This window comes from Chenopodium album, chromosome 5, assembly GCF_948465745.1.
Source record: "Chenopodium album chromosome 5, dcCheAlbu1.1, whole genome shotgun sequence".
Classification (NCBI taxonomy): domain Eukaryota; kingdom Viridiplantae; phylum Streptophyta; class Magnoliopsida; order Caryophyllales; family Amaranthaceae; genus Chenopodium; species Chenopodium album.
The window spans coordinates 15,368,474-15,385,080 of record NC_137838.1 but is presented as its reverse complement, the minus strand read 5'-3'; the positions used below and the strand labels follow the sequence as shown (position 1 = coordinate 15,385,080).

Sequence of the window (16,607 nt, the reverse complement as noted above, 5' to 3'; positions counted from 1 at the left end):
CAATAGCTGACTTGAAATGAGGTCTAGACTTATTGTTACTTTTCACATACACACTTTAACAATACCAACACCGCACAATACATCATGTATACAATTAACATAATGTATCACGGTCGAAAAACCAACCGTCCCAATGACAATTCAACTCTCCCTTAAACCTCCAACGTTGTATGTTTAGGGTTCGATTTTCGCTAAACATAATTACATTACACCTTAGGTATTCGTCAAATAAACATAATTTAGGCATTGTCCATAAATACGAGTGGTAGTTTCTAGAAAATATTACTGATGGTGATCAAAATTACTTGATCACATTAACTTATTTTTTATTACCATAAGAAATACTAGTTAGTGAGCCACCCTTCTTTCTTTGGTAGAAAATTACTTGGAAATGTCCCAAAAACTTATAAGGTATTTCAGTATTTATCAAATAAACACTATGTAGGCATTGTTCATAAATACATGTGATAGTTATCAGAAAGAGACAAATTATTTATTGTGGTTATGAATCTGCCACCTCAGATAGCCCACTTTTTTCTTATATTTGACCACTATAAAAAAGATCTTTCATTGAAACATTTCATCGGGTATATATAAATGTAAAATTGCTAGCTATCATTTAGCTACCTAGAATTAGTGACAGAAGACAAGATATTATGTACATGCATTTTGTATATAATTGTCAAATTTTGTGAACATTTATCTCACTTTACCTCATAACAAAACATACAATATTTTTTTCTCTCTTTTGTCACAACTCACAATGAACAATTTCATCTTCACAACATAATTTAATCTTAATTTAAAATTTGAACAGTTTACTCATTGAAAAACACTATTAATCTTAATTTAAAATTTGAACCGTTTACTCATTGAAAAACACTATTAATGCTTGTAATGCTCTCCAGTGTATAATTAAATCCTTGTAGAGAGAGGCATACAATGACAAACATTCTACAACTAACCCTTCAAACACAATCAAGAACAAGAAAGAAAGAAAAATGGCGCTTATTCTAAAACCCAGTCCCACCTTTCCTTCTTCTTCCACCACCCAATTTCAAACCTTGTTCAAACCCCATAAATCACCATTTTTGAACCTTCCAAATGCATTTTCTTGCTCCAATTCTTTCCTCCCACCCAACAAGGTCAGCTTCTTCACTATTATGTTATTAATATACTTAAATTGCAAGTATAATTTCAATTTTCATGGATTATTTTCTTACTATAATATTGTTATGCATTTGATTGATTTGAAATTTTGTTTGTGTTTTGTTATAGTTTAAGCGGCCATATACGAGTGTGATGATTGTGCCAACGGGAGTCGGAGCTGCCATTGGTGGTTACGCCGGTGATGCTTTACCGGTTGCGCGTGCGCTTGCGTCTGTTGTTGATTGCCTCATATCTCATCCGAATGTAATAATTCTATCTTTCGAGTTTTCGGTTATTTTATCGTCTTTGTTTAGTAAGGGATAATATGATGTGTTTAGTTTTAGGATAAATTGTGAAAATGGCATTACATAGAATTAGACATGGGTAGTATGTTGATGTGGTTTTGGGGTTAGTGATGACATGATATACTTAGAATTTTGGAAAGTTATCAACTTGTTAATGATTTGACTCGTAGCTTACAAACCCCAACCCAACCCGACTCAACTTGCATGTTTAGTGTTATCTTAGTCATGATTTAAACACTGTAAGTAAGAGCCTTATGTTCACCCTATTTTCATTTATTTTAGGTGTATTAAGTTTAGATAAGTTCAATTAAGTTCAAATAAGTTCAATTTAAGAAAAATAAGTTTTGATAAGAGTTATTCAAGTACAAATTAATTACAACTAAAATAAGTTTTAATGAGTTCAGATAAGTGAAAATCAAGTGAATAGAATACACCCTAATTATGAGTTGAAATGGTTGAAACATCTGAATTTTGGTGAAGTTATGAATTGAGAAGGCCATATTATGTTGTACGGAGTATCATAGAAGGTTGTTTTTTCATTACAATCATCGGTCACCCTTGGGTATTTAACTATTGAGCCCTTTTCATTGATCTGTTTGTCGTATATGGTCCAATATAAAAAAGTACTAATCTGAAGCAAGAAGATAAAAAGAAGAGGAACTATGCCTTTATTGAGTTGGAGATTTTTCCATCAAAGAAAGTTTTAACATGCACTCATAGTTTATTTAAAGTAAAACTTATCATCTTTTGGAATTTGGAATTTGACAATGCAAATGGACAATCATGTGCATAATTAATAATTTATGTAGGGGCGGTGGCCCTCTGACCGGTTTTAGTACAATGGATGATGTGGTAGACTCTGCTCCAAGAAATTTGATATATGTCTACAGGTTCTAAATGCAGCCATGCTTTACTGGCCCGTTCCAAATATATTATATGTGGAAGGTTATGCTCTGGACCAGTTTGCTGAAGGCTTATGGGCGCTTGAGCCAGTTCACCAAAATAAGGTGTGCATCTAATACCTATCATCTTTGATTTTTCTAAGTACTGACGCTCTTGTTTAAAGTACGCTAGCAAAGTTCCTGTGCTCACTTTATAAATAGCTTCTATCGCAACATTTTTAATTCATGCTACTTTTTTGGATGTAATCAGGTTGGACTAGTTTTGGACGCTGGCATAGAAATGGATCTCCGTATGCGCCATTTGCAGGTTGCTGATGCTGCAAGAGCTTCCCTTGGATTGCCTGTTCTAGAATATGTTGTCACAGACAAGCCTCTTGAGGTATGATAATCTACAAAGAAAGTGAAATGGGTTGAATTGTTTGTAAGAACTGTGCCTTAAACAAGTATATTAAATGAGTGGGAACAGAAATGTGGATATGGTGAGAAAAAGGTATAATTGGCACAATGGAGTGGGTTAAGACTTTTTCCTTATACTTGTCTTTCGCTTTTCTTCTCTTGATTTGCCAATTTCCCTTTAGTAACTCATTGTATTATCCATAGTTTCATCTTGTCTTGTTCTTTAATAAGTTGGTAAGTGTGGTCTACAGTTTTTTGTAGAGATTGTTTATTGGGATCTTTCACACGGCTTGTGAAACATCAGGTATTGTCAGACACACTGTTATGCAATGATATTGACATGTCACATAAGCAAGCAGCTAAAGCTGTCTACACTCTACAGTCTGATTGTCTGGAAAATTATTCCCACAACTATTGTCCTTTTATCAAGTTATCTAATTTAAGAACATTCCTCGCTAGTGTTCTTAATCCTTTGTTCATCTTCCTTATCTCCCTAATCACCTTAAAATTAAAATTGAAGTTCCTTGTGAGAAATATTATTCCCCATTTCACAATAGAGGATAACTAAGATTTTAGGGCATCAATCTAGTATTTAAATAAGTAAAAGAGCAATTTACTATTACATCATTATGTTAAATCTATATTAAAGACTATAGATAGAGGAAATAAATATATTGATTTTAGACAGGGACTTACATTGTTATATGTGGATAAAATAAAGACATGAAAAGGAGGGGAGTCGTTATTTCATTAAGCTATTTCTTGCATACAGAGTTATGTCATTTTGTCTCTCTTTCTATTTGTTATGAACAATCTACGAGGCACATGCTTTGTTTTTATAAACTCTATTTAGTTAGAAATGACATGTAACAAATTTTCCTACTATGTACCATGATCCTTTTATCTGCTAGAGTATAAACTGTTTGTTATATAGGTAGAAAAATGGATAGATCCAAAGACTGGGCAGTCAACTGGGAGGGTAAAGCATCCTGACTCTCTGCTACGAGCTGTACGGAGTTTGGTAGATCGATCACAAGTGAACGCTGTTGCTGTTGTTGGCCGCTTTCCTGATGAAGATGAAGACAGCATGCATGATTATCGTCAAGGAATTGTATGGTTCTGCATCTAAGTCCTTGTTTGCGATTTATTTTTATAAATTTAATTACATCTAAGGCTACTTACCATGTATCATCAAAATACTGCTATTGCTGTACCTCACATATGGGGTTCTTGATGATGACTTGTTGTGCATTTGGGAAATCGATCATGTTTGAAGTCTTTGATTGACTGTAAAGAGGATAGACTGTTGATTAGAAAATGAAAAGTACAAAAGATATTTGTCTGACAATTTCCTCTACTATAATCTTAAGCACAAAAGTTAAATTTTCGCGATCCTTTTAGCTCTGCTAAATGGATTAAGTTATAGCATGTGCATCCACAGAGAATTTAAACTTGTATCTCAATATTTGCAGAGAAATCCTTTGAGATAGCTGATTGGCCTCTCTGAATTGTGCAGGGAGTTGATACCTTGGCTGGAGTAGAGGCTATTATAAGTCATCTAGTTGTGAAAGAATTCCAAATTCCTTGCGCACATGCTCCAGCTCTAATACCTGTTCCATTAAACCAATCACTTTCTCCCAAATCGGCTGCTGAAGAGGTGATTGATTTTCTCCAAGTTTACAGTCCTTTTAGTCGCATATGGATCCAACAGATTTCATTCATGTCTTTGATGTCCAACTTTTTTTATGGTGTTGGCACTGCAACTTATTTTTGTTTTTATTGCCCTTCATGATTTTTTTGATAAACTTCTTTGGTTTCCTGTTGAACAGATTGGATACACATTCTTGCCATGTGTGCTTGCCGGGCTTAGTAATGCTCCACAGTATGTGGTTACTGGCTCAGATGTAATGGAGAAAGGCTGCATTTTTGCAAATGATGTTGATAGCGTCATCCTTCCCATAGATGCTTGTGCTGGAAGTGGTGTTCTTTCTTTTGCAAGAAAGAAAAGAAACAAGGCATGAACTGAACGAGATTATGTTTTTCATTCTCACCCATATACAAGGATCTTTCATTACTTGTGGAGTGCCACTGAGTTAATGCCATATTTCTGTTGATATTGACTGCTTGTCATTTTAGAAATAATTGATTTGATATTTTGTGTGTGATTTTCTGACTATAACTTTATGCAGCCTCTAATAATTGCTGTCGAAGAGAATACAACTGTTCTCAGTGACACACCTGACAGTCTTCAACTTGAAACGGTATGCACTATGCAGTTCATTGTTTGCAAATCATTACGCTTCATTTATCTTTCCACTTCAAGGTACTTTTAGTAGGACCTTTCATATAATTCTGATATAACAATATTATGCTTTTTAACAGCTGAAAATTTTTAAACTTTGTTTATTACAAGAAAAGTACATGTTGTAAATGAGATTGCTTCAGTACTTTGAATCTGCCAGTTTAAAATTAGGAATGATAGTGCTTTGACAATCTGCCAGTGTAGCTACAAGTACCTCTAAATCTTTTTCTATTCTCACATTCGCATCAATAGAACTCTCCCTTTCTTTAACTACTTGAGTTCTATTACTGTATAGCTTTACTATGTTCGCCTAAAAAAAAAAAAATTTAACCACCAACTATACTTCAATTTTACTGACTCATGGGCTCTCTGCAGGTGAATGTTTCAAATTACTGGGAAGCTATAGGAGTTGTTGCAGCTCACAAGGCAGGAATTGATCCATACTCTCTTCGAAAAAACAGAATTAACAACATTCCATGCAGATCATCCTGGTCACTGAATGGTTCGGTTGTCCATGCTTGATCAATCTCCATCTCTCAGTCTCTGTGCTGCTGTCTTACTCACCCCTGCTCTCCTTTCCCTCTAAAGGATTGGGTGTTTGCCATCATTGAAGTCCTTACCAGGTAGCAAAAATGAGGTGCTTCAAGCTTGCACCCTGAGATGCTTACCGCTGGTGGTAGCATGGCAAGCATTTGGAGTGAAGAACCAAGGAGTCAAGGACTAATTATACTACAGGCTATGCTGGTCAATGTCCTTTTCAGATGCGGCTTTGTTGAAAAATGCAAGTGCTCAACATCCTCTTCATCTTAACATGTACTACACTGTAGTTTGTATTAGCACTGATTATGTTTTTTGTCCGCCAATTTCTTCCTTGGTCAATGCATGTATAGTGTTAGGTTGATTCTGCTCTGCATACTTGGGTATTGAATTGCTTCCTGCACTGCCCCAAAAAGCAATTTGGGCAATGTCAAGGCATTTAATCACAATGCACATATTTGTGAACTTTAAATGACTCTTCCAGTTATATAGCCTGATCAACGATGTTAGAAAATTTCTAGGACGCTGCTCAGAAGATCAGAAAGAGTCCAAGGATACTGATTTTTGCTGGGATTGTTCAATTAATGATTCCTATAATGTGAAAACCAGGCTATGCACAGCTTAGAAATTTTCGGGAGAACTTGATGTCTTGATGTACTCAGGTAATGGATAGTTGTGAGTTGAACACAACTTATAAGACGCGAAGAGTTTTTATGGAATTTCACGTTGAACTTGAGTTGTATATGTGCTCAAAAAATTGTCATTATGTTACAAGAAAGCAAGTAAGTTTTGACAGGCAGAGCTGCAGAGACAAATTTTCCGTTTATGGGGTTGCAATGAAGCTTGGAGCAAAGCAAGGTTTTTTATACAGATCCATGTTGGTCATGTGAGATTGTGAGAAGAGCAGCTCCATAATTTGCAGCTCAATGAGTTCATCCCATACAGGTTTTTTATACTATAAATTACAAGGTCCACAGAGAAGTTGAGAATCTATTTCGGGTTTGAATTGTTGAGGTAAACACACGATACTACTAGTTTATTCAACGTCACACCATACTTGTTCAATGTAACACCAACACTAGCAATATGATATATTCTCCAAGATCAATACACTAGCAATATCAATACATAAAAGACTGCAACATATAGCATAGAACGAGCACAATCAACCAAGAAAGGAACACAAGATGTTTATGTGGAAAACCCCTTTAAAAAGAAAAGTAAACACCATGGGACAATTAGGAAGTCCACCAAATTGCTCTTATTATGATAAAGGAATGTTACACAAACACAATTTCAAGTCTTAAAAGTGAGTACTCTACCCAATATCAACAATCATAAAAGCTAAATTACGGAGGAAGAAATTGAGAAAATGTCACAAGAAAATAGGATTATGTTCAACAAGTTATACAAAACTTTTGTTACCCACACAATTTACTCAGTAAGGCACACCAAAAGTTAATAAAAGATGTGTTTATTTATTTAAGAAGGCTTTACATTTGGGCATAAGCTATACTACTTGCTCCAAAATAATCACCACATCAAATGAGTTTTCCCACATAAATAGGGACCAATAGCCCAACATGAATCTCCCTTCATAATCAAACATCTTGAGCATAATTTCTAGCCTTCTATACAAAGAATTGCAAATCAATTGTTTGACAAATTCGCATACTATATAAAGTAAGTGTCAAATGACTCTAATCACATGATCTAACAAATATTCCTACATCTAAGATATTTACGACTTTGTCAATCGATAAACAATTTTGTTTATTAATGAGATCAATTAGGCATCCTCAATGATAAAAAGGCACAAATTAATTACTTTGTAAGTTCATATATACTCCCTTTGTCTTTAATTGATATACTTGACATTTTTACTCAATTTTGACCATTTTTTTTTATATTAAATATATAAACTACTTCGTATTAATAAATAAGTTATTGTTGAATTTATCTTAGCACATATTAATATCAAAAGATATGGTTAAAAGTCAAGTGTGTCAATTATTCTAGGACTTATCTTAGCATATATTATAATAATATAAAAAAAATTGTTAAAAGTCAACTGTGTCAATTATTCTAGAACTTATCTTAGCGTATATTATTATAAAATAAAAAAAAGTGGTAAAAGTCAATTGTGTCAATTATTTTAGGAATTATTTTAACGTATATTATTGTAATATCAAAAAAGATGTTGAAAGTCAAGTGTGTCAATTATTCTACGACGGAGGGAGTAATGTTGTCACTATCAAAGACTCAACGTCTCTGAAGTTTAACATGCACCATGAACCACATTGTCCGAGTCCGAGCCAATAATCCACACTAGTGACATGACCACTAGCCCTCGTACGAGCCGTATCCAACCAACTAATCTAACCACATACGTAGTATTTGGGTAAGACTATGCCCTCAATTCAATCACATTTCCTTCCTTCTAACCTCTTTCCCGCTCCACTGCAACTACCAACCAACCTTCACACTCTCTCTCCTCCACCTCCAATGGCGGCAAACTCCGCAACCTCACTCCGCCATTACCCCAACCTCTACCTCTCAGTCCCACACTCCATACTCCAACCTCAACTACACCATCAATGGCAACCCAAAACCTCCGTTATCCCAATTTCTTGCGCCTTCTCTCCCCGTCGCCGGCGCCGGCGCTCCACTCGCCGGAACCCTAACAAGCGAAACGACTCTTCTCAATCCCATTCTTCATCTTCTGATTCTGGTAAACTTCAATTTGTACTTGATGTTGATCAATTGAAATCCAAAACACCACTCTCTTTTCAACGAACAATTGATTTGTGTGAATTGAAGTTTCATCAATTTGTGTCTTCTGGAATTGATGCTTATAATGATTTACGTAGTCTTGTTGTTGTTGAACCTGGGAGTAATCGAATTGTTGTGTCGTGTTCTGAGTCGACTGTTCGATTCGTAGGTGGTGTTGTGCTTTGGAGTTTTGTTAGTGTTGTTTTTGTTAGGGTTTTGGTTAATCTAGGGTTAGGGTTGCGTCGGAGAGGTGGGGATATTAAGGTGGAGGTTGTTACGAGGAGGGATAGGAGTTTGGGTGGCAGAGAAGTTGTGGTTGAGAAGAGAGTTGTGGAGGGGGTTGACAGAAAGAGTGATCTTGAGTTGAATGAACGGGGTTCGGAGGGAATGTCGAGGAACTCGATACGAAAGGAGCCGCAGCGGAAGTTGCCCGGTTGGTGGCCAGTTATTAGTCCAAGACCTGTTGTGGAAGTGCTGAGGGAGGAGTACCGGAGTGCGGCCAACAAACTCGTTCAAGGTTCGTGTTTTTAGGACTCAGACAATGCTTTGTTAATGATAGTTGATTTTGTATTGGTGATTAAATGTGGTGTGAAAGTAATTGCTTAGTTTTTTCTTAATGTCCATGACTTCTGCTAGTAGTTTTTTTTATCATTCTTAAATGAAATGTGGGTGATGAGGAGTCAATATTAATTGGAGTATTCGTCAAAGAAATTCTTGTTATGTATGCTGATGCAGCAAGTTAGATGTATGTAAGGAGTAGCTGAACTAGAGCAAACATAATTAAGCTTTGGATCAAACCATTTACTATAATGATCCATCCGAAGAATGCATACATTCATAATATTATATGTTAATGAGAACATTAATGGTCAATGAGAAAATGAGCCATTCTGCATTATGACAATTTTGTTACGTGAACAACATTACTGCCAGAGCTTTTCAGATTGTGGCTAGCATGCTAATTCAATCAAAATCTTATTATTGTTGGGAAAAACTATCATGTGGACAATTCCTATTCAGGTAGTGGCTAGGATGATGGTCTTACTGTGAGAGATTTTAGTACACATATTATGTGGTATGTTGTGCACCTTGGATGGTTCTCTTAGGTCTAGTTCATTTGCCTGACACTTATATATATGAGCCTATTATTCGCAAATATAGAGATGTGATTTAACGAAATGGATTTTGGAATGATGAGAGACACTTGCATGAGGGAAAATGGTTAGGAACTTTGACTAACTCTAAAACTGATTTGCATTATGCTAGAGATTAGTATGAAAACAGTAAGTAAATCAGCTAATTAGAGAGAGAAAATAGCAGCCAAGGGATACTTGTATTACTAAACAGAGTATTTAGCAATACAATGCCTTCAATTCGAGAAGAAGGAACTCTCCTACATAACAAACCTCACAATTAATTTTCTGATGCCTTCCTTTTAATCCCAAACACCTATTAATACCTCATTCAGCAAGCTGTTGCTAAGAGAAACCAAAATAAAAAACTTATAACAAACATTCATACAAATTACTCTTTTACCCTCTTCTCCCAAAACTGATTTTAACAAACTTCCAATTCAGCATTCTGATTAATTTTTGAGCCTTCTAGAATAAATGAAGCATGTATTGGGCTGATTCCTTGCACATTATCTTGAGAATAGCTGGAGTATACCCTCGAGAGAGAGGTGGAAGTATCTGAAGTACCATTAGAAGAGCAAACTTAACTACATGATCTCCCAATTGCCACCTGCTAGACCACGTACTTATTTATCTCATCAATCTTTGGAAGATTTTGACATTCCAAATATTAACCATATTCATGAGTGGAATCCTGATGAAAACTCTGTCATTTCTACCTGAGAAAGTGTTATAGACTGGTAATCTGGTTGTATGCTTTACTGATTAAGAGGAAATTTAAAGGAGAAAGCTTGGAAATTTGATTAAACGGATTAATGGTTTCTTACAAAAGGTAGTAGGTTTAGCCTACAATGCTCATATTATTGACTTGAGGTCACAAGACTCACAACTCTCCATCTCCAAATAGTGACTTTAGGTCACAACTCTCTCAACTTCTCAAGGATTCACTCCAAAACTCTGCCTAACTTCTTCTTCCTCCCTTCTCTCTATTTATACTAATGCTAAAAATCTACCAACCTAATAATACTAGACTTCCCAAATCGCCCTCTTAAGGTTAGTCTATTACAAAAAGTGAACCATTTGTTACTTCTCGTAGGCATCAAAGCCTTTCAAATTTCAAAAAGGGACAAGCATGAACCTTATACTTCAAAGCCTAGAGAACCAAGCCCAAATGCACACCTATTTCTCCAATTTGTTTGGGACCTAAACCAATATTTGTTCCCAGCCCAATTCGTCAAAGAACTAGCCTAAATTATTTATCTTACCCATCAGCCTCTTATACACCAAGTTCACCCGTTAGAGGTTACCGAGCGGATGGTGAATCAAAGGGCAATGATCTAGACTATGATCCAAGCAAGGCAGATTATTATTTGGAAGACAATTTGTTGATACTTTACTACTTGTTATTTTTAATGTTTTCAATCAATGCCCCAGATGGCAAGTTGTTATAGTTCTTTTGTTTGGGATAATTCAATTAGTGCCTGCTTGTTAGTTAAAGTTTTTAACAGGCCAATTAGTGGCTCGCATGTTAGTTTATTCTTCCGATTAGTGGCTCGCAATATCACCCCTTTTTCTTGGAAAGGAAGACCCTATAAGCCTTGAATATTGGATTAGAGAATTTGACAAGTTGTTTGCTGCTATCAATTGCCCTGAAGATCTAAAGAGTGAATAATGCTATTTACTATCTTAGGGAACGAATCCTTTCTCATATGGGGGGGAGGACTTCCGCATCAAAGCAATTCCTTAACTCTCAAAGAGGACAATATCTACTAGTGGGCTTATGTTAACATGAGCTATTACACTATGGATTATGTCAAGACAAACTTTGGACCTCTTTATGGTTCAAGCTTTATCAGGAGGCAGCAAGCGACCTCTTTGAGCTAATAACATATGGCTGTAATAGGGAAGTGAGCAACTTTTGTTAAAATTTCGAAGTGGAGATCATGTCACAGTTGACATGGTACTTATACAGTTATACATCTCACATTAATGAGGGGGGAGATAGAGATCATACATAGTGAAAATTCCTGTTGGGGTCGTGTGGGGGAAGGGGAGAGAGATGACACGTGGCAAAGCTCCTGTCAAACTTAGTTTCTTTTTTGTGAAATAGAGTCCAACATGGTTCTAATCTAATACTCCTCTCTCTTACTCTTTTATTTCTTGTGAGTAAATGATTAATTTACCTTTATGTTATTTGAAAAAACAGGTACCTTTGTGCTGTGTGTTCATACTCCATAGTAATGCTTAGTTTTCGATCTTCCCTCATTGTTGTATACTTTTTACACTCCCCAAGGTGTCAACATTGTGTGATTGATTGCTGTTTGTCTTTTGAACAGGTAAATGCATGCATTTCAAGCCTGTCTAAATGTTAGAATCATACTTTTCTCCTTCAAATCATGATTCGTTGGCCTGTTTCCAGCAATCATGGATGATAAATTGAGAGGAAAGGACGTCTCAGAGGAAGATATACTTGAAGTCAGTGGTTTCTTATGCTATTCGTCTTTATCTTATAAGTTATAACTATAAAATTCTTTTATGAACATGTTTGTTTTGGCATTTTGCAAATAATCTTGAGTTTCTTTAGGGTTATAGCTGCTTTGAACTTCTTCCTGCAGTAAAATTGTGGTGGATATAGATGACTTAAGTAATTGCTTTTTAACTTCTCTCAAATTTTGGTAAACTTTTTTTCCAGGCTCTTTTTTTTTTTTTTTTTTTTTTTTTTGGGGGGGGGGGGTGGGGTTCATAAACTCGCTCCATTGCTATGTAAGTAAAGGCAATGTCGTAGAAGGTACTCACTCCGGCCCTATATAGTTGACATGGTTTGACCACAGAATTTCAGATATATTTTTCAACTCTAGTATTTTATTATGTAAATGTTGGTAGTGGTGTAGTTTTTTATTGTAGTTAGTGGGGTGTGGGAATTGTTTTCAGAGAAGTTGGGAAAAATGTGAGACCCATAACAAGTTAGAGGAAACATAAAAAAATAGTGGGATCGAAAAAAGTAGAAGTGTCCCAACTAAATTGGGACGGCCCTACTGGGAAAGTGTGTCAACTTAATAGGGACGGCAGGAGTAATATAAGTAAAAAAAAGAAGAAGAAAATGAAGCTGAGAAGAGATGGTTGTAGGGGGGATGAAGTAATGAATGTGTCATGACAAAAGATGAGAGGGAAAAGCTATTTCTTTCATACGAAGGGTAATAGTTGTCCTAGGTTAGAGGTGGGTAACGATTACTCCCATTAGGATGGTAATAATTCATATAATCATTCCCTCTCCTTTATATTAACACTATATTTCTTTACTACCACTTCTTCCCGTTAATCACCATCTTCACTCACTTTTATTTTCCTTAGTTTGACTTTTACTACCCCTCCTTGATGCATTACTTCAGAGTAGGGGTGGCAATTCAGGTCAGTGGGTCGTGTTCGGGTCAGATTTCGGGTTATGCTTAGAAATAATAAAAAAAAATAGTGTAAAACTTAATATAATTACGAAATATGAAATTTTGGACAAATCGGGTCGAATTCGTGTTATTCGGGTTCGGGTTTCTCTCAGTAACTTCACGTCGGGTTCGTTCGGGTTATCGGGTCAGGTCAGGGATTGCCAGCACTACTTCAGAGTATATGTGATAAAAGTTTCAGTCCAGAAGGTCTCAGCATTTAACAAAAGTTTCTTCAATAACGTCGATCATTGTTTACCAGGTTGCGTTGCAAATAAGGCTTTAGTGTGATTTTCTAGATGAAGCTCTTGAAAATCCCAACACTTGATATTGAGGAGTGTGGTTATGAATATAATCTGTTTTTTTTAATCATCTTGTGATAAACACTAGTTTTCCAATTATTATAGATGATATTACAAGAAGTGGGAATTCACTTTGCTTGTGCTAAATTGTGATAACAATTATTTAAGGTAGAAGAATATAATCTTAAAAAAAAAAATAATAAGTTATGATGTAATGTGTCATGGTCTAAGTGCTTAGACACCAGATTGTGTGGCACACTGTTGCCAATGTGTTGGCAAGAGTGCAAGCCTGGTGCAGAAAGAGACTTGTGTGCACATAGCAACCCTTGTGGGTATTTACTTTAAGAAGGGGAACTCTTGCCTAGTGGCGTCAAGAACAGAGACAATGATCATAGTGCTTGTGTGCATATAGCAGGCATAAGCAAACGAGAAGAATTTTGAGTTTGCAAAGCTTTAATGAGTTTGGGGTGCTTTGTTAAAAGTGTAGGCATGTTATAAAGGCCTAATTAACTCAATGCAAACATTATAGCAGAAGCGACTTTGGGTAGGAAGCCTTTATTACAAATGTAGCAGCACATTATATATAAAAGCCTAACCAAATAAATAGCTTTACTTTGGAATTACAATTTATTTTTCCTTCATTTGATTGGTGTTAATATAATAATTACGTCTAACGCCCAAATACCTTGATGAAAAGTCCTAGAATACATTGAAAGGAGGTTGGATTCTAACACAACAGCTTCAACTAGGAGCGATAGAACCTATATGTTTTCTCTTATCAATTATTTGAGCGTTCAAATGCTAAATTAAAAGAGTGTCTGTGTACTATTGTACTTCGTGTTGCTGTTTTTATTATTCACTTGAATTATTGACTGGAATGGCTATTTTGTTTTTCTTTAATTTGGTTGGCGGGATGAGCAGCTGCATAGGATTTGTAAAATTTCTGGAGTACAGCTCTCCTTTGGAACGGAGAATGCCCGAGACTCTTTTTATCGTTTAGCTGTGCACAATGTCATTAACACTTGTTGTAGGTATTAGTCATTTTCACTTTTAAAATCCGCTTACAATTTTCCAGATCTGATGCACTTCCAGACCTCCCCAATTTTTGAGATATATTAAGTTATTTTGCAGGGCAGGAAGTCCTTCGGTCCAAATTGATGGTGAAGATGCTCGTCTGTTTGTAGCTGGGCTTGCTTATGATGTAGGTCTCTCTAATCCTCGAGCAGCAACAATTGTATCTGCTGCAATTGCTGCTCAAACACGCCAATGGTTTTTACAGGCTTGGGTAATGTTATTAATTATCAATGTTTAATCTTAATTGTTTGTAATAACATTTGTTTTGTTCTTATTAGTTTACATTATGTTAATTTGACCAACCTTTTTATACTTGCAAAACATTTTTAGTGAAATATAATTGATGCATTTACCACACTTCAGCATCCATCAAGATTTTATGATGAAACATTGGTGCAGAAAATGTTATAAGTTATGGATGAATCATACTTTGTTGTATTTATATGGGTTTTTCCTTGTAATTTTCAGGCTATATACTGCTCGTATATAATTTCTTTAATTGATGTGAAGTCATTTAATTTATGGCTCAAAGTTGGTCTCCATTATACACAGGACTTGTATGATGCGTGGATTCTTCATTTTTGCTCAAGTAACTATGTCTGATACTAAAATCTCCTAATGGATTATATACACTCAGACACTTCACTATTAGCCTAAGAAATGAGTTTCAATAGGAGTACTTGCCTACTTGTGAATTGTGATGAATTATACCATGGAAGTGGTGACCCTGATTTTTATTCTTGATTTTAATATGAAGTTCCTGTGTTTGGGCTTCAATTTACATCCATGTCTAATGTTTTGAATGGACTGATTCTAGTGTTGTTTTCTGTTCCCTCTTTTTTCAGGCCTTGGAGATGCAAGCAAAACATTCTGAAGCTATGGAGGAATTGAAGAAAATATGTCTAATTCATCAGATATTTCCACCAGAACCTTCTTCTGTATGTATATTTGCTTAGTTGCTTTTGGAATATTATTACAACGTATATGTGTGCATGGGCTGTGAAAGACTCTTTAGAGTATATTTGATGGGTCATACTTGAATTTATCTGTATGTTAAAGAACTTTAACAGAAAATAATCAAACTATATGAATGGAAAAAAAAAAAATTTGGGTTTCTTGTGGCCATTATACAACGGCATTGTAAGCCCACATTCAATGGAGTCAAATGTTTGTACAGTATTTTTTTTTTTTTGGTTCTTGGACTATAATTAATTACCTAAAAGTAACCTATTAAACCTCCTGCATTTACTTTTTATGAAATAGCTGGCAGTTATTATGCATTAGATTAGGGGTAAGGCCACATACATGTGATCCCTCTCTCCCCACTAAAAAGCAGGAGCCTTTTAGAGCCATTTGAGGTAATATAGTTGTAGTGTTGTTGCTTTGACTTTTATATGGCTTTATGCTTGCTTAATAGTCTCCTGTTTAAAGTTAGTGATTTCATATCTTTCCCATTCTCCGTACGTCTTCTCTCCCCTACCTCTAATAAGGCTTTTTATATACCAGAAAGACGCATTCTGATTTAAAGTGGTGCTGATTGTTCAACTGTAGCTACTCTTGCCGTTGTAATGTTCACTCTAATATTTAAGGTGTGTATGTTTTTGCAGCCAGAGATGGAGATGGTGGCTCGGGGTCTTCAGAAACACTTGAAACCAGAGCACCGGGAGTTGCTACTGACAAATTTTGTCAGTATCTGTGGTGAAGGGAGTCCAAGAAGTGCTGCAGAGGCCCTTGGTCTGGTCTAATACCCTTTTATGCATTCTTCTAGCAAAAATCCTCTGAAATTGTTTGTAGAAGATTAGATAGGTAGCCATTAGCCAACAACTGATTGAAGATTTCACTTTAAAAATAATTTTACTCACGGAATTTATACTTGGGCTACATCAATTTATTATAGCATCCGTTTATCTAATGTAAATTTAATTTATTATATAGCCCACGTTCCACGGTGAAAGAGTGAATGGAACTTGAGCTTCTTTTTTTTGACTTTTGGTAGAAATGAGAAAGTTGTTTAAAGATATTGGTATGTAATTATGTATTACTCCATATTAGTATAATGTGCAATTGTGCACCATATAAGAAAATATTATTTACAATTTACAATATATGATTGGAAAAAGGAAAAATTGTCAAAAACAATCTTTTAAAGTGACCATTTAATCAAAAACAACCTCATAAAAAAAATTTTGTTACTTCAGACTTGATTACAAAATTTATTTGTCAAAGACAACCTAAACCTAATTTCCACTGTTGACCCTTTGATTTCTGTCATTGGCTTTAGTGTGCTTGTCACGTGAC

The 16,607-nt window shown here is 35.5% G+C and overlaps 2 protein-coding genes across 2 annotated transcripts; both read left to right on the top strand.

Annotated features, from left to right (window-relative positions):
- Positions 1 to 903: 903 nt before the first annotated feature.
- Positions 904 to 6,219, top strand: LOC145630507 (uncharacterized). The gene is made up of 9 exons (XM_081682769.1): positions 904 to 1,145; positions 1,279 to 1,413; positions 2,345 to 2,461; positions 2,607 to 2,735; positions 3,687 to 3,863; positions 4,269 to 4,409; positions 4,582 to 4,767; positions 4,942 to 5,013; positions 5,430 to 6,219. Exons 1-9 carry the CDS (start codon positions 1,002 to 1,004, stop codon positions 5,574 to 5,576), a joined length of 1,248 nt encoding a protein of 415 aa, XP_081538895.1. The 5' UTR covers positions 904 to 1,001; the 3' UTR covers positions 5,577 to 6,219.
- A 1,784-nt stretch (positions 6,220 to 8,003) lies between these two features.
- LOC145631970 (uncharacterized) lies at positions 8,004 to 16,336 on the top strand. The gene is made up of 6 exons (XM_081684212.1): positions 8,004 to 8,880; positions 11,916 to 11,971; positions 14,157 to 14,266; positions 14,367 to 14,520; positions 15,155 to 15,247; positions 15,917 to 16,336. The coding sequence occupies exons 1-6, from the start codon at positions 8,097 to 8,099 to the stop codon at positions 16,052 to 16,054; spliced, it is 1,335 nt and encodes a 444-aa protein (XP_081540338.1). The 5' UTR covers positions 8,004 to 8,096; the 3' UTR covers positions 16,055 to 16,336.
- The last annotated feature ends 271 nt before the right edge of the window (positions 16,337 to 16,607 follow it).